This window comes from Grampus griseus (assembly GCF_964374135.1).
Source record: "Grampus griseus genome assembly, chromosome: 14".
Lineage (NCBI taxonomy): Eukaryota > Metazoa > Chordata > Mammalia > Artiodactyla > Delphinidae > Grampus > Grampus griseus.
Genome location: NC_139008.1, coordinates 29,256,329 through 29,275,634, shown reverse-complemented (window position 1 = coordinate 29,275,634; position 19,306 = coordinate 29,256,329). Strand labels below are relative to the sequence as shown.

The following is a 19,306-nucleotide window of genomic DNA, read 5'->3' as shown; positions in this document are numbered from 1 at the left end:
GACTGCACCGCAGCATGTGGGATCTTAGTTCCCCGACCAGGGATCGAACCTGTGCCCCCTGCAGTGGAAGTGCAGAGTCCTAACGGCTGGACAACCATGGAATTCCCAAGAACTGACTTGTATCTTAACCTCTTTCTTCTGCTCCAATTGTGAATGTGAGACCCAGAGTGTAGACAGTCCTCAGAGACAGCGAGGGTAGAGGGTAGAGATTCTGCCCATGACAGAGCCTTTGAACCAGCTGTCTACCTCCAGCCTAAGTAATTAAGAAAAGTAAGCCTTTCTTTGTTTACAAGGAGCCTAGCTCCTTGTAGTTGGGTTTTCTGTTTATTGTTGAGCGGTGCTTTTGTATGTGTGTTTATTTTTGAGGGATGCCATCACCCCTTGAATGTGTGCATGCATTGCTCAGGGCCTGCCATGTTCTCGGCCCCCAAAATGATTGTCAGATGGTTGAAGAACCTGCCCTAGCTCCCTGCATTAGGCTTCTTCTGGTTGCAGGTGACAGCCAAAGGGCACTTACTGGCTGAAGTACCCAAGAAAACTAGGGGTTGAGCTGCGTCCAGTGGAGTAGCATCCCCTACATCTGTCCCTTGGTCTCTCCCAGTTCCGCTTCTCTGTGGGTTGGCATCTTTCCCAGGTGGGCCACTCTACCTGACAGGGGAAACGGACCCAGGAAGCGCCAGATTTACATGACAGTTATAGCTCCTACTTCTAGAACGGCGGTTGGCAAATTTCCTTAAGGGATCAGATAGTAAGTATTTTAGGCTTTGTGGGCCATAAGTTTCTGTAGCAACGTCCCAGCTCTGCCTTTGTAGCAGGAAAGCAGCCACAGGTGACTTGTAAACAAATGGACGTGACTGTGTTCCAGTAAAACTTTATTTACAGGGCTTCCCTGGTGGCACAGTGGTTAAGAATCTGCCTGGCAATGCAGGGGACACAGGTTCTAGCCCTGGTCCGGGAAGATCCCACGTGCCACGGAGCAGCTAAGCCCGTGTGCCACAACGACTGAGCCTGTGCTCTAGAGCCCGCGAGCCACAACTGCTGAGCCTGCGTGCCACACAGCTGAAGCCCGCGTGCCTAGAGCCCGTGCTCCACAGCAAGAGACGCCACCGCCATGAGAAGCCCCCACTCGCCCCAACTAGAGAAAGGCCGTGCAGCAACGAAGACCCAACACGGCCAAAAATAAATTTAAAAAAACACAAAAACTTTATTTACGAAAAGAGGGGTGGGGTTGCTGAATTTGGCCCTTGGGCCTTTGTTTGCTGACTTCAGTTCTGGAGGGAGACAAGGCTTCTCTTCTAGCATTTCAGGCAGAAGTTGTGGGGAGGGCCCCGTGGTCCAGGGTGAGGCCAGTGAAGCACTCTCTTCAGCCACAGAATTTAAGGGAACACCAAAAGCTCAGCGATCAACATAAATAATATTTTCATGCAATATTTAAAAAAAATCAAAGTTAATACAGAAAATAATCTATCCCGCAAAGGTCACGCAAAAGTCCCACAAAATATCAAACAGGACCGGGATGAGGGGGTGCTGAGTGAGGCAAGTTGAGGCGCCCGCCCTGCTGTGGCCAGGGGGTTGACCAGCTTGGGTTACCTGCCCACCCCTGTGGGAGGGAGAGTTTGGTAGTGCTAAAAGCAACTTCACAGGGAACCAAATGGAACACGGTTCCCCTAGGAAAGAGGGGTGCAGCTGCCAGAAGAAAGGGAAAGGGATGCCGTTTGCCTGCCTTGGTTCTAAGCACTTCATATCATGCTTTATTGTCTCATTTTTTTTCCCTCTTAGCAAACCTCAAAGGCATGTAGTTCTCCCCATTTTACAGATGAGGAAAATGAAGGACAAACTATGTTGCCGAAGGTCACGCAATGCCTGAAGTAGAATTCGCGCCAGGGGTTTTGCCCTCAAAGTATGCATTCTTGAATTCTTGGCATCGATTAAAGTTGAGGCCTGTTAGAAGCTTTGCCAAAGGCCCCGTGCTTTCATCATCCTCTGTCAGCAGGTGCCCCTAGGTAGCTCACCTCAGTGCCCCTTTCTTGGCTCTTGTTCTTGTCGGCAGATGGCTTTAAGGAGTTGGGGGAACCAGAAGCCCTCACCCACTTTTGGAATCAGCCTCCTGTGTAAAGCAACAAGAGATAAGTGTATATTCCCAAAGTAAATTATGGACACTGCAAGTGTTAAGTGGCAGGTGAGCTGTGCTTTAAATAGACCACAGTAATTCTGGCAGTGGAAGCGGAGCCCTGCTGGGATAATAATGATCGTCAGCACATCACCCAGGCAGGCTTTAGAAGGATTCTGTATCGGTAAGCAGTTTGCGAAATTGAAAGGTGAAAACACACTTTGAGGTGTGTCATGTGTACTCAGGTCAGAGGGAGGTGACTGCAGTTTTAAGGAAAGACAATGCAGGTGAGAGTCACTTGATTGGAATCGTGACGGATGTACTGGTGGTTGTCTGGTGGGTTACAAAACAAGTTTTTGGCTGGTCAGCCGGCCGGCCCAGAGTGGTACTCTTACCAAATTCCGAGAGAGGCTTCCAGTAGAAAGAAGGCTGTTTGCACTTGTGCGGTTTGGGCTGATCTAATGGGTTTCGGAAGGGGATTAGTTTGGCTTTTAGGGATTGAGACAGAAGGTATTCTGAGTAAACTGCCCTGCTGGTCGTTTTACCAGTCGTTCCTGAGATGTTTATTCTAAATGTTTTCAGAGGTTGACTTGATACACAGATGCACACACACTCATAAGTACATACACATTTAGATGCTGTTAACAGAAAAAGGAAAAGGGGAAACAACATGAATGCTCTTGGATAAAAAGATAATTATTTAGCAAACAGTGGTTCGTCATCATGGGCTGGACGTCATGCTCCGTGTTCTACCCCCCTTTTCTCCAGTTACCCCAGTAACCCTAGGTGATTCTGCACTTTGGGGCTTACTTTAAGGGAGAGGAGTCTGAAGCTTAGCATGGTTGAGGGGACCTGCCCAGGGTCCTTCCGCTGAAGACCTCCTCGCCTGTTGTCCTGCCTGCTAGACTGGAAGCTTGTTAGGAACGAGTCCTTCTTGTCTACCTGGCGGCCCATAGCCTCGCCCAGCTTGTGGCTACTGGGAGGAGTACAGTCTGTGCTACTTGAGCCGAACTGCAAGCTTAGAGTGAGCTTATTAACTTGCTGTCCCGCTTATGGAGATGTGTGTATTCACATCCTTCTGGAAGGAAGGTTCAAAGCTCTTGTCACCTTCTCAGAGGGGTCCGAGCCTGTTTAGCTCCTGGATTAGAATCCCCGTCTGGCAGCAGAGACTCGGCAGTTTCCCCCTCGGGATATCGAGCAGTTGTGAACATGATCCTTTTCAAGGAGGCAGAGCGCCCCTCACTTTGCAAGGCAGTGTGATGAAGTGGTTTTCAGGGAGACAGCTCTGAGGTCCCTTTCTGCTGTACCACTTAAAACCGTGTGTCACTGGGCCAGTTACTTCACTTGTCTGGGCCTCAGCCTTGTCTTTGACATGGAGATGGCCTTGGTGGTTGTGAGGACTGAGGTCGGATGGAGAGTGTTGGGTGCAGTGGCTGGCACGTAGCTAATGCTCAATAAGTAGTAGCCGCCATCGCTGTTGTTGCCGTTATTATTGGCAGCATTGAAAAGTGTTGATGACTGTCCTTAAGTAACGAAGGTTGGTTACAAAATTAGGTATACACTAGAATTACACCTGTGAAAAACATCTGTGCGCATGTAGACAAGAAAAGCAGGATGTGAGGCGACACGATGACTATTTTACGGATAAAAACAAACTTCTTAGCTTTCCTTAAAGCCTTAAATCTGCTCAGACCTATGGAAATCTCCCCTAAGGAACTAGAAACAAGGACAGTGAGTTATGTACAGGGATGTCCAAAGCATTATACAGGGAAAATTGGCATTATATTATGTTCCCAACAGTCCTGAAATAAATTGTGTTTAACTGGGGAGCTATCAAAAATCACGTTCTCAGAGATCTTTACATGTTACAGGAAAATGCTCATGATCTAGACAAGAAAAGAAACAAGTCAGGATACAAAGCTACGTGTGTGTGTATTTATATATACACACATACATACATATACAACACACAATGTGATGGTGTATTAATTTCTTATGGCTGCTCTAACAAATTACCACAAAGTTTGTGGCTTAAAACAGCACAAACTAATTCTCTTATAGAGGGTAGAAGTCCAAAGTCAGTTTCACTGGGCTAAAGTCAAGGTGATGGCAGGGCTGGTTCCTTCTGGAGGCTCCAGGGCAGGGTCCGTTCCTTGCCTCTTCCGGCTTCTGGTGGCTTCTGGCATTCCTTGGCTGTGGCCACATCACTCCAGGCTGTGCTTCCCTGGTCATGGCACTGCCTTCTCTTCTGCATCAGCTTTCCTTCCCCCTTACTCTTTTAAAGACACTTGTGATTATGGCAGGCCCCCAGAGACTACCCAGGATAATCTCCCCGTTTCAAGATCCTTACAGGGGTCATTCTGCTGTAAGGACACACCTGCACACCTGTAATGACATGACCTGTCACATCTGCAAAGTCTCTTTTGCCATAAAAGGTAACATGCACAGGTTCCAGGGACTAGGGTATGGCTATCTTTGGGGGTCATAATTCAGCTCTCACAGATGTCAATTTTGTATAAAAAAGCAAAGTGCAGGCAAAAAGACTGACTTGAAAATGTTAATGTTGGTCGTCACCTCTGGATGGCGGATGGGGGGTTCATTTTTATTTTCAATATACTCTCGGGTATCTTCCTTTTTGGTGCTAAGAAGTAACTCTTTTACAACCCTGAAAACTGCCCATGGACATATATACAATTCTTTTTTTTTTTTTTCTTAATGTTCTTCTCCATTGTGGTAAATCAACTATACTTCAATAAAAAAAACAAAACCAAAAACTGCCCAAGGGTGTTCCTCTTCAAACGATGCACGTCCCACAGCGCGGTCCCACTGTCTCCGCAGAGCCCGTGTTCTGGTTCTACGTGAAGGAGGTCCTCAGCAAGCATGAGCTGCAGCGCTTCTACGCCTTGGGCCACATCGCCTCGGACGTGGGCCGCGGCCGCGCCTGGCTACGCTGCGCCCTCAACGAACACTCCCTGGAGCGCTACCTACACATGCTCCTGGCCGACCACAGCAGGCTCAGGTACCCCAGAGGGGCTCGGGGAGGGGGTGCGCCGAGGGGTGACCGTCGTAGTATCTGCCCGCCTGCATCTGGGGCAGCTGGGTTCCCCTATTCCAGCCCCAGCTTGTCCAGCTGTGCTGTGGGGACAGTCGACCAGAGACTAAATGAGGATGCCTGTAAAGGGCTCCCTCCGCATGACAGCTGCATGCAGCAAGCACTCAATAGATGCTTGTTATTATTAAGGCCTGGGGTGTGGAGAGCGCTGTTGTCTTAGGACACAGCCTGCGCCCCACTTGCTGGAATTTTAATCTGGGTTTCTTTCGGATTCAGAATTTCTTTCTCTTTAGATGTTGGGTGTTCAGTGCCCAGTTTCATGGTGTGTCTCACCTTGCGTGCTGCGTACTGTACAGCTCCTTTTGGTTTTTTTGAGGTTAATCAACCCTAAACTGATGGAAAGAAATAAGGAAGTTTTAAGTTGGGGAGACAAGTCATTTGTTATTATGAAACAACATCTCGTTTTATTTTGTTTTCTTTTTTTCTTGATCATAAAGTTCACTCTGTCAGTTCGTATAGGCCAGGTTATGCTATCATAACAAGCATCGTATAAAACTCATTAGCTTGAGACAGCCGAGTTCATTTCTTCCCCCTGCTGCATGTCTGTCATGGGTGGGAGGTCTCATCTCAGGGACCCAGGCTGACAGAGGCTCCGTCTCTACATATGCTTTCTTGATTGCCAAGGCAGGACAAGGGGCTGTGGCTGAGCGAAGCTCTGGGGCTCTTAAAGCCTCTGCCTGCTGTGATGCTCACTCCCGCTCATATTTCACTGGCCGGCAAGTTACATGGCCACAGGCAAGCTCAGCAGGGTGGGTGAGGTATGGTTATCCCACAGCCATGGGGAGACGGCATTGAATGTGCATCAACGACAGTACAGTCAGCCATATTCCCTTCAGAAACATTTGACGATGCTGTAGAACCCTCTGGGACAAAACTTAAATCACTCATAAATTGCACAGACATAACTCTGCTAACATGTTGGTATTTTTTCTGTCATTTTGCTTGTATGCTGGTGTTTGTGACCTTTTTCTCCTCTCCCTGTCTTCCTCTCCCTGTCCCTTTCTCTCTCTCTCTCTCGCTGTTATTTTCCCTCTGAGAAGGGTGGACTAGACGTGTTGTTTTGTGTCACCTGATGATGCAAAGGGACAGTGGTCAATTCTGCCCTGGACCCTTGAATAACTTCCACATCAGCCCAGATCCTCAGCACTGAAGTGTCAGCTAATTCATTAAGCTGGCGTTTCCTCAGTGCCGTGATGCGTTTCCGTGATTTCATATCTTGCTGTGCGTTCCCTGGCTCAAGTCTCCTCTTCTGTTTCTCCTGTTGCTTGTGGTCACCTCTCTACCAGTAGTTTGTTAGGTGTTCTGGGATTGTGCGCTAAGGCTGTTAAAGATACCCTTGAAGTTCTCCTATTGATGTTGCTTGTGGTACCTTGTCCGGTTGTGTGTTCAGACCCTGTGGATATGAAATGGTAGGGATGGGGGCCAGAACGACTGGCATCAGCTGTACCTGTGTGCTGCTTAGGGTCTGAGTTGGGAGGCTGCGAATGTCTGTGTGTACATCTGAGCATTAACCAGCTTTCATTAAGGAAAACATACTCATGTTTCTTATAATAGTTTGTGTGTGTGTGTGTGTGTGTGTGTGTGTGTGTGAAGCTCTTTCCAGCAGATCATTTACAAGTGCAGTCTGCCCTCTCTATCCCCAGGTTCTGCATCTGTGGTCTCAGCCATCCGTAGATTGAGGACCGTGTTTAAGATCTGTGGTTGGTGGAATCCGTGGACGCAGAATCTGCAGATTTGGAGAGCCAATTGTACTACACTATTTTATATAAGCATCTGCAAATCTTGGTATCCGAAGCGGGTCCTGGAACCAATCCCCCATGGATACCAAGGGACAGCTGTAGCTCAGAGTTGTGCTCTCATTGTCAAGGTTGAATGTAAGAGTGAGCAGTTGAAGTGAATCAGCTGTTAAGAATCAAAGTTGAACTTACCTGAATCACTAGCCACTCTAACTTGATGTGGGAAAACCAGATTCATTTACATGCATGAAAACTGGCTCCAATTTGCAAAGAATCACGAATTTGGGACTCAGAGGTCTAGTTGCAGTGCCACCTTGAACATGCAGTCTGTGCTTCCGTTGACATTTTTGCCAGGTTGAGTATGTTGAAAATGATGTGTTTCTTTTCTCTTTCTGTTAGTTGTATTCAGTCGCTTCAGCAGTTATGTATCCAGTCTCTTGCTGAACTCCAGGTCACCCGTCACTGACTGTGCTTCAGTGAAATTGGGTTTTGACTCCGTTAGTTTAGGGTTCTCTGACCTGGCGGGGAAGTCTGAGGGGTGAGGGTATTTGCTTGTTATTGCTTAACAGGGGATCAGATAAAGAGCTGGGGAATAAGGCTGGGAGACCTGCTTTGGAGCCCTGGCTGTACCATTTATTGCTGAATGACCTTGAACAATGGACTGACCTGTAGGCCTTTCTGTCCCCCTCCTCCCCCACTGCTGTTTAGATCTGTGGGCCTTTTTAGCCTCCCAGCCCTTTCCAGGGGTAACTTGGGCTTTTGGGCTGCAGCCCAAGCTGGTGTTATATACAAATGCCCTGGTTGATGGAGCCATGGAACTATAATTTCTTACTGAAATTGTCTCTTCTTGTATTAACCCAATCAGGGGGGCCTTGTGGGCCGGCTTGGATTTCCTGTCTGTCTCTTAGAGACATAGCTTGAGTGGAAGTCACCCCTCTGTCTGTCCCCTTCTCCTTTTCTGCTTCAGAAATACCACGTGTACATCTCATGCCTATCTCAGTACTTTCAAGCTCAGGGGACTCTGAAGATCTCAGGGGACCAGTGAGGAAGTTGTAGGATATGTGCGCTCAATCCTTTGTTTATAACCAGACGCCTCAGCCCAGCAGAGACCTCGTATATCCACTCTGGGACACCCAGGCGTGGATTTTCCAGGGAACCATGTGTAGGAATTGTTTGGCTGACAGATGCTGAGAACCACTGTTCAGAGTTTTTCCCCTGTTTTCCAATTTGCAGCACTTTTTATGAAGACTGGGCTTTTGTGATGGATGAAGAAAGGTCTAGCATGCTTCCTACCATGGCAGCTGGTAAGCCTGGCCAGGGCCAAGGGCGGGGGCTCCTGTGAAGCTTGGTGAGCAGAAGAGGCTGCCTGGGAGTGAATTTATAACTCCAAGGGATGCTCTGGTTTTCCCTCTCCTCACCGAATTAATAATGAGTCACTTGCCGCTGTCCTTCCTTTAGTGGTGATGAGCAATTGAGTCCATTTATCTAGAATTTGGTGCCCTGGCTGGGAAAGCATGGGGTTGAGGGTGTTTGGCCGTGGCTTTGCAAGTGTAATATAAAGATCCAGGGAACTGGGGGAGGAGACCTGCCTTTGAAGCCTAGCTCTGCCCCTGTCTGGCAGGTGGCCTGGGGCAGATCCTGTGAGCTTTTTTACCTTTACTTTTCTCTTCTGTGACGTGGGAATCCTGATAGCACGGCAGTCACCTGTATAGGGCTGTGAGAGAATGAGATGTGAGAAAGAGTCAAGTACATGATTTGTTACTATGAAAGCCCTGCATTGATGCTAGTTGATGAATTGTTAAATTGTTTAACATTTGACTGTCACTCAAAGGGTAAAGTGGGTAACTTGTTTCTTTCTTCCACATCCTTTGTTGCCTCCTTTTTCTCTCTTCCCTCAAAGTTTGCACTGAGTCCCACCTACTGAGAGTTATGTTAGGCTTGTCCATTGATGAGGAAAAGTCAGGTGACCATGATGTCCTGTGTGGGCCATAGGAGACCAGGGCAAGTTTTTGCCTAAAGTGATAATGGTAATGATACTGGTACACATTTTTTGATTGCTTACTGAGCTGTTTTCGATGGGTGATGGTCTTTAATACTCTGTAAGGGATGCTGCTGTCCCCCTATTATAGATAAGGAAACTGAAGCTCAGAGGTCATGAATGGCTTGACCCAAGGTCTCAGAGCATGTAAGTGGCAGTGCTGGGATTCAACCCAGGCAGTCCGACCTCAGAACTTACTCCTTAACCTCCCCACGGTTGACTTCTTATTTGCATTTGTCTTCCTGACGGATAGGGAGAGAATTTGGAAAGACTCAACTCCAGTGATAGCGGGTATCTCCTGACCCCAGTTTTGTGGGTGGTTTTTATTGCCATTTGAGACGAGTGTGTACCCTCTTGTGTACTATAACGTCTGCAGCTTGTTTATTGTGTTGGAGTGTGACTGTTGAACAGCAGACACAACAGGCTTTTCCCTTTTTGGGGGCAGGTCTGAACTCCATACTCTTCGCGATTAACATCGACAACAAGGATTTAAACGGGCAGAGTAAGTTTGCTCCCACCGTCTCGGACCTCTTGAAGGAATCCACGCAGAATGTGACCTCCCTGCTGAAGGAATCCACGCAAGGAGTGAGCAGCCTTTTCAGGGAGATCACGGCATCCTCGGCTGTCTCCATCCTCATCAGGCCTGAGCAGGAGACCGATCACCTGCCCGTCGTGTCCAAGCACATCAGTGCCGGTGAGCGAGAACGAGGGGAGGACAGAGGGTCGGGTGAGGATGACAGATTGTGTCATCTGAAAGCGCCAAGGGGAGTGAAATCTGATGCACTCATATTTTCAGTTCATGTTTGTGTTTATCTTTTTAATTTTTTTTTGGCTGCACTGTGTGGCATGCAGGGTCTTAGTTCCCTAGCCAGGGATTGAACCTGTGCCCCCTGCAGTGAAAGCACGGAGTCCTAAGCACTGGACTGCCAGGGAAGTCCCCACGTGTTTATCTTTCTTACCCTTATTCACTTGGAAAGGGATCTGAGAGCCTTCCTGAGATGTGAAGATGATAGGGTAACCAAGCCAGCAGCTCAGTCAGAGCAAACTGAAAGGGAGGGTGTGATGGTCACGTGAAGCCAGGGGAAGTTGATCTTCACTCCTTTATCCATTCATTTCTTTAATTATCCTTCTGATAAGTGGGGTGAAAGCCCAGCTCAGGGTGCTGTGGAGAATGTATACCGTTGCGGGGATGACATTTAAGTGGAGGCCGGGGGAAGGAGGGAGTTGGTCAGCTTTGACTCTAGGCTGTGAGGAGGCAAAGAAAGTTGATTCAGTTCTGATCAATTTTGTGAGAAGTTTACAATACCCCTTGAACTTTCTGGGACATCCAGAATATTGCAACAGCAAAATTGGAAATTTTGGGTATAAGAGCTTAATCCTGGTATTCTCAAATCCCTTAAACAAAGCAGTAATCATGGTCATCCCTTTGGAATTATTAATGATGGTGAAGACTCAGAATCCCATGGAGTCTTTGGTACACACTGGCTTTATCTGTCTTGCCCTCTCTTTCTCGAGCAGAGACCCCACGCAAATGACATAGAAACAGGACTGTTGATAACTTTGTGTACCAGAGATGCTGGAATTTGCATACCCAAAGGAGTATCTTGGGACTTCCCTGGCAGTCCAGTAGTTAAGACTCCGTGCTTCCACTGCAGGGGGTGCGGGTTTGATCCCTGGTCAGGGAACTAGGATCCAGCATGCCATGCAGCATGGACAAAACAAACAAACAAACAAGCAAACAAAAACTGGCCAAAGGAGTATCTTTTCTGTCCATTTTGGGAACCTGCTTCTGACACTGTCTCAGAGTTGGGACACACTGGTGAAGCGTCACCATGTCACACCTTGGTTTAGATGGATTTGACTTTATGGAATCGGCTCCAAAGTGCCTCACACCCAAGGTGGATGATTAAGATGGGTGAACAAACCGGCTCGTCTAAGTGCTGGTCACCAAGGCAGTCTTGACTTTTGTTTCAGTTAGCTTTTGCTGTGTAACAAACGCTCCAAAATGTAGTGGCTTAAAACAAACAACCACAACTTATTATTTTTTTATGATTCTGTGGGTTGGCAGGATGGTTCTTCTGGTGGTTTCACCTGGGCTCCCTCATTCAGCTGGTGACTGAGCTGGAAGATTCAAGATGGCCCCACTCATGCACCTGGAGTTGGTGCTGACTCTTGGCTGGGGCATCTCAGTTTTCCCCCACATGGTCTCCCATCCTCCAGTAAGCTAGACCGGCTTCATCCATGGTCATTTCAGGGCAGCATTCCATGAGGGTAATGCCTAGGCTCTAGAACTCACACGCTGTTATTTCTGCCACATTCTGTTCTTAAAAGCAGAGCACTAAGTCAGCCTGGATTCCAGAGGGTGGAGAAATAGATAGCACCCTTGATGGGGGACAGCAAAGCCCCACTGTAAAGGGGCATCGTGCTGGGCTGGGAGGAATTGTGGCTGTTAAACTGTCGACTACAATCCCTAAACTGATTTTCTTGGTCTCATCTCCCAGCCATGAGAGTATCTTCCAAAGATACTTCCGTTTGCTACAATACAATTCATTTCAATAATGATTCATCCTTTTAATCAAAGTGCTTGGAAGGATTGCTTAGAAGGAATGATTGTAATATATGCTCTAGGGCGTATATGTTCACATCAGAGGTAGAGGCTCACATCCATTTTGCTTGGTCTCCCGTAGACAAATTTTTTTTCCAAGGGTTAAAAGAAATCTGAGTTTATCTCAGATCTAGTTTTTAGTAGAACAGTAGAGATTTTCCACAGTCTAGAGGCAGGATGGCTCCATCATTGCTTTATCTTGCCTGCTTTTTCTTATCTCATATCTTTTGCCAGATGCCAAGTGTAAAAGGGAGAGGAAGAAGAAAAAGAAGGTGACTAACATCATCTCGTTTGATGACGAGGAAGACGAGCAGAGCTCCGGGGATGTTTTTAAGAAGATCCCTGGGGCGGGGGAAAGCTCGGAGGAGAACTCCGACCGCTCCTCGGTCAATATCATGACGGCCTTTGAAAGCCCCTTTGGGCCAAATTCCAACGGAAGTCAGAGCAGCAACTCATGGAAAATCGATTCTCTGTCTTTGAATGGGGAGTTTGGGTACCAGAAGCTCGATGTGAAAAGCATCGATGATGAAGACGTGGATGAGAATGAGGACGACGTGTACGGGAGCACACCTGGAAAGAAGTGCCCGGGCCGCTCGGAGTCGCCGGAGAAGTAAGTTCTGCTTGAGCTTCTGAGGAAGGGTGGCTGGCTCTTTCTATAGTATTGGGTGAAATTAGACTGCAAGTTTTCTGTTTGTTTGGGGCATCATTCATTTTTCAGATCTCGATTTCAGAAGAAGGAGCATGAGTTTGCTCCACTCCTGAGAACTAAGGAGAAGGGAGCATATATACTATTTGAAGGTACCTACTGCAAAGTTGGTGTCAAGATGTAGGCCTTGATGCTTTATGTCTGTGTCTTTCATTTTTGTTGCTTGGATTTTGCTTGCATCCCTTACTTGCCACTAGCCCAGGAAGCTCAGGAGAGAGGCAGGGTATTCTAGAGAATAGTCTCCAGCTGGTAATTTCTGTGTTTATTTGCAGGGGTGTGAACGGCAGTAACTGGCCTGCACTCGCCACCTTAACACTGGAGCTGCGGTGCATGTATACCTGCAGGAGGGGCTTGGTGCAAGTGAAGGCGTAAAACAGAAAAGCATAGTTAGGAGCTTGGATCTTAGAATCAAGACAACCTGGGTTCTCATTTACTAGCTGCGTGGCTTAGGTTAGACTAGGTTGGACGAGTTTCTTCACCTCCCAGAGCTTCAGGCCTCACGTGAGACCTAGAGAAAAACAGCATCTGCTTTGTAGAGTTGTTGTCCAGTTAATGGGACCCTGCGTGTTGGGCCTTGGGCATGGGTGCTGGCACTTTAAGAAAGAATGCAGGCAGCTGTGGCCGCTGTTATACTGTAACTCGTAATAATTCCTGTGCTTGGTCTTACTCTTAATGCCGAATAAACTAGGAACCTCTTCACCTGAGCTCTGTAGTGTGCAGTGCAACCCTAGTCACGGCTGGCTTCAAAACCAGCCCGTGAAAGTGTAAAATGAAGACCCCGAGACCCCTGGTGCAGTGGAGGGGCACAGTGTGCCTCTAGCCCGAAGCTTTGCGTGTCCATGTGTTGAACTGGAGTTTTTTTTCTTTCTCATGAGACTTTCCCTGTTTTTGTCTTTGATATTTACTCTCATCCTCATTCACATGCATATCCATGTTAGTAGCATTACCTTGTCGATCATCTGGGACAGGCCCGATGAGGCAAACTGCAGATTCACGGTATCCCAATACTTAGAGCTGCCCCGGGGGGTTTGTGGTGCCAACCCCACCTGATGGATGAAAGGCGAGTTTCTTTAGTTAAGATTTGTCAAACCAGTGGGAAGAACTGGAATTAAGGTTAGGCTGTGTTCCAAAGCTTATAATACTGTCAGGTATTTTCCATGTTTCTACACAGCCATGAATCTCGATTGGTTGATACTCTGTCAGATCAATGTCATGATTTGCTAGCGGTTCCCCTGTTGTTGAGTATTTAGGTTGTTGGCATTGTTTTTGTTTTTTGTTATCAGCCATTCTGACATGAACATTTTCGTGCACAAGGCTTTTTTCTCCTACTAAAGTATGTTAGGGTAGCTTCCCTCCAGCATTGTTCTTGCGTACTGTGTACGAATGATTTTGTACCTGCGTCCAGTCTTGTGACCTGCTATATTAGGGTTCTCCAGAAAAACAGAACCGATAGTGTGTGTGTGTGTGTGTGTGTGTGTGTGTGTGTGTGTTTCTCGTATGTATGTATGTATGCATTTATCTAGAGAGATTTATCTTAAGGAATTGGCTCATGTGATTGTGGAACTTGACAAGTCCAAAATCTGCAAGGTAGGCTGGCAGGCTGGAGACCCAGGGAAGAATTGCAATTTGAGTCTGAAGACAGTGTGCTGGCAGAATTTCTTCTTCCTTGGGGGAACCTCAGTCTTTTTCTGTGAAGGCCTTCAACTGATTGGATGAGGCCCACCCAAATTATGGAGGGTGATCTGCGTTATTCGAAGTCTCCTGTCTTAAATTTTAATCTCATCAAGACAAATACCTGCACAGAAACATCAAGAATAATGTTTGATCAAATGTCTGGGTACCACGGCCTAGCCAAGTTGACACATAAAGTTAACCATCACACTTGCCTACAGTTCTTCCTCTGGGCCTTTTAGGAAATGCCATTTGCATTCTCTGTCTCTGTAGGTGAGTGCACCTCTGAGTTGATTCACTCCACGAATCAGTTTTTTGGCCTCAAACACAGTCATTTCTCTTCCTACTGGACTGGTGACATTGAGGGGAGGCTGGAGCTGGGAGGCCAGCTTGCGAGCCAGGATAGCTGCCAGCATTGTGATGTGTGAAACACAAAACAGTGCAGGGTGACCTTTACAGGGCCTGGGCCCTTTGAGGCCATTGGGCCCCCTGTGGATTATGGACAGCCACTCCCTGGCATAACGAGGGGATCTTGAGTCAGCATTCTGCAGAACCTCTTGGGCAAAGAGAGAGAAATGATGAGATGGCCTACTGAGTAATACCTTCGTTTTGCTTCTAAGCTAATATTCACGTGAAAGGTCTAGGATCCTGGAGGGGCCAGAACTTTAAAAGTTTAATAGCACAGCCAGGTTTGTGGGAGGAAAGGGGCCAGGCTGGGAGAAGCACATGGTGGGTTGCAGTGGCCTTTGGCAAAGTCGAATGCTCTGATGGTCTTTTAGATGCTCTGTTGGCCAAAGGTTTACACCTCTACTTGCTGGCAGTTAAACCCCTTCTTTGATGACTGAGGAAAAATGTCCGAGGACTGAGGAAAAATCTTGTCCCTCCTACCTCAGTATTTTATTTTTTTTAACATTGCTTTACAATGGTGTGTTAGTTTCTGCTTTGTAACTAAGTGAATCAGCCATACATATACATATATCTCCATATCTCCTCCCTCTTGCGTCTCCCTCCCACCCTCCCTATCCCACCCCTCTAGGTGGTCACAAAGCACCGAGCTGATCTCCCTGTGCTATGCAGCTGCTTCCCACTAGCCATCTATTCTACATTTGGTAGTGTATATATGTCCATGCCACTCTCTCACTTCGTCCCAGGTTACCCTTCCCCCTCCCCGTGTCCTCAAGTCCATTCTCTACGTCTGTGTCTTTATTCCTGTCCAGCCCCTAGGTTCTTCAGAACCATTATTTTTTGACTCCATATATATGTATTAGCATACAGTATTTATTTTTCCCTTTCTGACTTACTTCACTCTGTATGACAGACTCTAGGTCCATCCACCTCACTATAAATAACTCAAGTTCGTTTCTTTTTATGGCTGAGTAATATTCCATTGTATATATCTGCCACATCTTCTTTATCCATTCATCTGTTGATGGACACTTAGGTTGCTTCCGTGTCCTGGCTGTTGTAAATAGAGCTGCAGTGAACATTGTGGTACATGACTCTTGTTGAATTATGGTTTTCTCAGGGTATATGCCCAGTAGTGGGATTGCTGGTCGTATGGTAGTTCTGTTTTTAGTTTTTTAACTACCTCAGTATTTATAAGTGTTGGCCTTGCTTTTGTTTTTTTCTTAAAGTATTTATTTATTTATTTATTGGCCGCACCAGGTGGCATGCGGGTTCTTAGTTCCCCAACCAGGGATCGAACACGGGCCCCCTGCAGTGGAAGCACAGAGTCTTAACCATTGGACCGCCAGGGAAGTCCCTGTTTTTTCTTAAAAGAGGATATAATATCTTTATTATAGAAAGGGGTTTTCCTGTCACTTTATGTGTGCTCCATGACACCAACAGGAAAGTGGGGTGAAAATATGGTTCAACAAGAATTACAAACATGAAAAACTTTGCACTTCACCAGCAATTAAGCAAACACAAAGTGAAACCAAACACTCTGTTTTGCCCATCATCTTCGTCAAGATTTAAAAAGAGAACTGGGTGGGCTTCCCTGGTGGTGCAGTGGTTGAGAGTCCGCCTGCCAATGCAGGGGACACGGGTTCGTGCCCCAGTGCGGGAAGATCCCACATGCCGCAGAACGGCTAGGCCCGTGACCCATGGCCGCTGAGCCTGCGTGTCCGGAGCCTGTGCTCCGCAACGGGAGAAAAAAAAAAAAAGAACTGGGTGAAAGGCAGCCTTGGGTGAGCGCCCTGCCTGGAAGGCTTGCTCTCAATGTGTCCTCGATGGTTGGAATCTTCCAGACACATAGCAGGCGTTAACTGTGGAATAATGATGAGGTATGGCTGGTGCTAGGGTCATCCTGATAGAGCGCTGGTCATGTCCACAGCCCTTGGGGAAAACAGTTTGACACGATGTCAGGAGCCTTAAAAATGTTTATCCCCCTTGATTTAGTAATTCCACTGCTGGGAAGCTACCCTGAGGACCAGCCTCAGGAAAAAGCTTGCTGCGTCTAGATACCAACATGCTAATTTAGAAAAGCTAAGCAGTGAACCTGACGAAAATGTGCAACCACAGAGGAACAGTTAACCGTGGAATATTTTGTAGTCTAAATCTTAATGTTCCGGATCTGAAACATCTTAAATGACATCTAAAAGTATCTAAGTAGTATGAAGATGAAATTATGAGTTAATATCGAATGAAAAAAGCAAAATATAAAAACCTACATCTAGCTTCATTACAACCTCGTAAAGGAAAGCACGTGAGGAAAGAAAGAAAAAAAAGACACTATGGAAATCGTGTCTACCTCAGTTGTTTTGGGTAATGGGGCTTTGGGTGTATTTTTCCCCCTCCTCTTTATGGCATTTTGTAGGTTTTAAAATAAGTGTCTTACTTTTCTAATGAAAAGCAACACCGGTTCTGTTTCTAAGCCCAACTCTGACCCCGTATTCTGAATTGGTCTCTGCTTTAGGAATCACTTCAGTGTAACTCCTTTTCTAGGTGGAGGCCTTTGGCCACTTTTACTCGGGTCCGAACCTTAGTTGGTGGGACCTGACTTCACTTTGTGCTCTGCATGTGTTGCTGGAAAGTGGCAAGATGTCCCCTTAGAAACAACAGAAAGTCCCACCTGCCTGGAGCTGGTGCAGCGGCCGGGAAAGGCCTGTGGTTTTGCTGCCGTGTCCCGAGGGGCGCCCCTGGCCACCTCTGGGTGTCTGGGAGTCCCCTTGGTTGCCAGCTGCTGGATCAGAGCCCCGGGCGGGCGGTTCTTTACAGATTGTAGAGGCAGAGCCAAGTTCACCCCAGAACCTGGCTCTGCGGCTGGGCACACAGGTCGGGGGCGCTTCCTCTTCTGTGCCGCGTCCTGGGCGTTACCTGCAGGACTAAATGACACAGGTGGCAAAAATCTGTTAGGGTTATTACCTGATGTGTGTCCTGCTCTGTGTCAAACGTGCGACCAAAAGCTCGAGAGTGCTCAAAGGAGAATGTCTACAGACAGGCCTTAAAAGAGGAGTTGACAGGCCTTCCCTGGTGGCGCAGTGGTTGAGAGTCTGCCTGCCGATGCAGGGGACGCGGGTTCGTGCCCCGGTCTGGGAAGGTCCCACATGCCATGGAGCGGCTGGGCCCGTGAGCCATGGCCGCTGAGCCTGTGCGTCCAGAGCCTGTGCTCCGCAACGGGAGAGGGCACAACAGTGAGAGGCCCGCGTACCGCAAAAAAAAAAAAAAAAAAGAGTAGTTGACAGACTAGCCTGCCGGCCAAATCTGCCCCCAGACGAGAATGGCTGTTACATTTTTTAAAGCGTTGTAAAAAGCAAAAACCAACCAAACAAAAAACCAACAAGGAAGTATACTTATGGCCACAAAGCCTAAAACTGACTATCTGGTCCTTTCCAGAAAAATTTTGTTAATCCCTGCTCTAAATGAAAGAAGAATTATATACATCATGTCAGTGATGGGGCAGTGGCCAGGAGACCTCATTGTAATTGGATCTGGAAGACCTGGGCTGAAGCCTTGATTCTGGCCAAGTGATGAACTTGGACAAGTCGCATGATCTCTTTGAGTTGTCTTCCTACCCCCTCCCTCCCCTCCCTCCCCTTCTCCCTCTCCCTCCCCCTCCTCTTCCTCTTCATCCCTCCCTCCCTCCCTCCCTCCATTAAGTAGGTATGATTATGATCTGCTTTGGTCTTCTTTACAACTGATTTGCTACGTGATTTTATAAACTTTCAAGTACTGCACAGATGCTTCCCGGTATTTGTCAGTGGTGCTTGATTGCCCAGAGGCAGATGCTGCAGTGGGCAAATACTTTCTCAAATTTAACTGGACCAGCCTGGCGTTACAAAGACGGCTCAGGTTAGTTTGGTACTTGGTGGATAAGGTGGCAGTATAACAGATCATATGAGCCTGGTTAATATTTGAGCTGACCCCCTTTCTTGGAAGGGACCCAGACACCATCCGGTCTGGTTCTGTCCTTTTACTTGTGAGGGTTTGAGAACCAGCGAGGCATAGGGACCCTAGCCCAAGGTCATTTCAGAGCCTGGAGCCCACGGGGCCTCCTCCTGCTTCAGCACCAGAATGTGCTGCCCCCACCTCCCGCCCCCGTGACTCTGGCTCTTCCCTCCGTCCTCACCTCAAACCTCCCTTCTTCAAGGAAGCCTTCCACCACCTTCCCGACCAGCTCCACAGACCTGAGCTGCCATTTCACACCTTCCTGTGGGATTACGTGCCTCATGTCTGCTTCCCCCAGTAGACTGTAAGCTCCATGAGGGCAGGATGGACCCTGTTGGCTGGTTCTTTGCCAGCACAGAGTGTGTGCGCACTGCCGGGCAGGTAGGAGGTGCTCAGTAAACACGGGCTGAAGGAGTGAGCACCGGAGGGCTGGCTCCCGACTCCCACCCGGGCCTGCTTCTGTTCTCATCCCCCTCATGGCTTGGCTGGTTCCCAAGAGGGGGTTGTGGAGGCCCATCAGGTGCTGTACTACTCGGGGCCCTTGGGGCTTTCGGCCCTGATGTGCAGCTGTGTTCTCCCCCCGCAGGCCGCTAGACGGGGCTGCCTGCCTCTCCCAGATGCACAGCTGGGCTCCACTGCACGTGCTGCATGGCGACGCCGATGTGCTCTTCCCGGTCAGTGGCGTGGGCTCCTATGGCCCTGCAGGTAGGTGTCTCCCGATTCCTCCTTTCCTCCTGTCACAGCTCTGGCTCGAGAAGCAGCAGGAGTGGCTGGGTTACGTCTGCGGGTGGTGGGGTGGGAGAGTGGGAGAGAGAGCACGGAGGCCAGGGCTCAGGGCAGTCGGGGCCTGTTGAGCTCAGGAGCGACAGAGGCTGCTCTCCTTGCTGAGCCTGGGTATTTTGAGGTGCTCTCACCTGAGTGAGTGTTGACAAACCACCA

General features: G+C 48.0%; 1 protein-coding gene across 1 annotated transcript in view; it reads left to right on the top strand.

The window, feature by feature from the left end:
- SNX29 (sorting nexin 29) overlaps positions 1-19,306 on the top strand; it is a 566,576-nt gene that overhangs the window by 64,278 nt on the left and 482,992 nt on the right. The window contains exons 5-9 of the mRNA XM_082671124.1: positions 4,949-5,129; positions 8,192-8,262; positions 9,442-9,690; positions 11,836-12,211; positions 18,954-19,072. Of these exons, the coding sequence (XP_082527250.1) occupies positions 4,949-5,129; positions 8,192-8,262; positions 9,442-9,690; positions 11,836-12,211; positions 18,954-19,072 (996 nt within the window). The remainder of the gene's footprint in view (positions 1-4,948; positions 5,130-8,191; positions 8,263-9,441; positions 9,691-11,835; positions 12,212-18,953; positions 19,073-19,306) is intronic.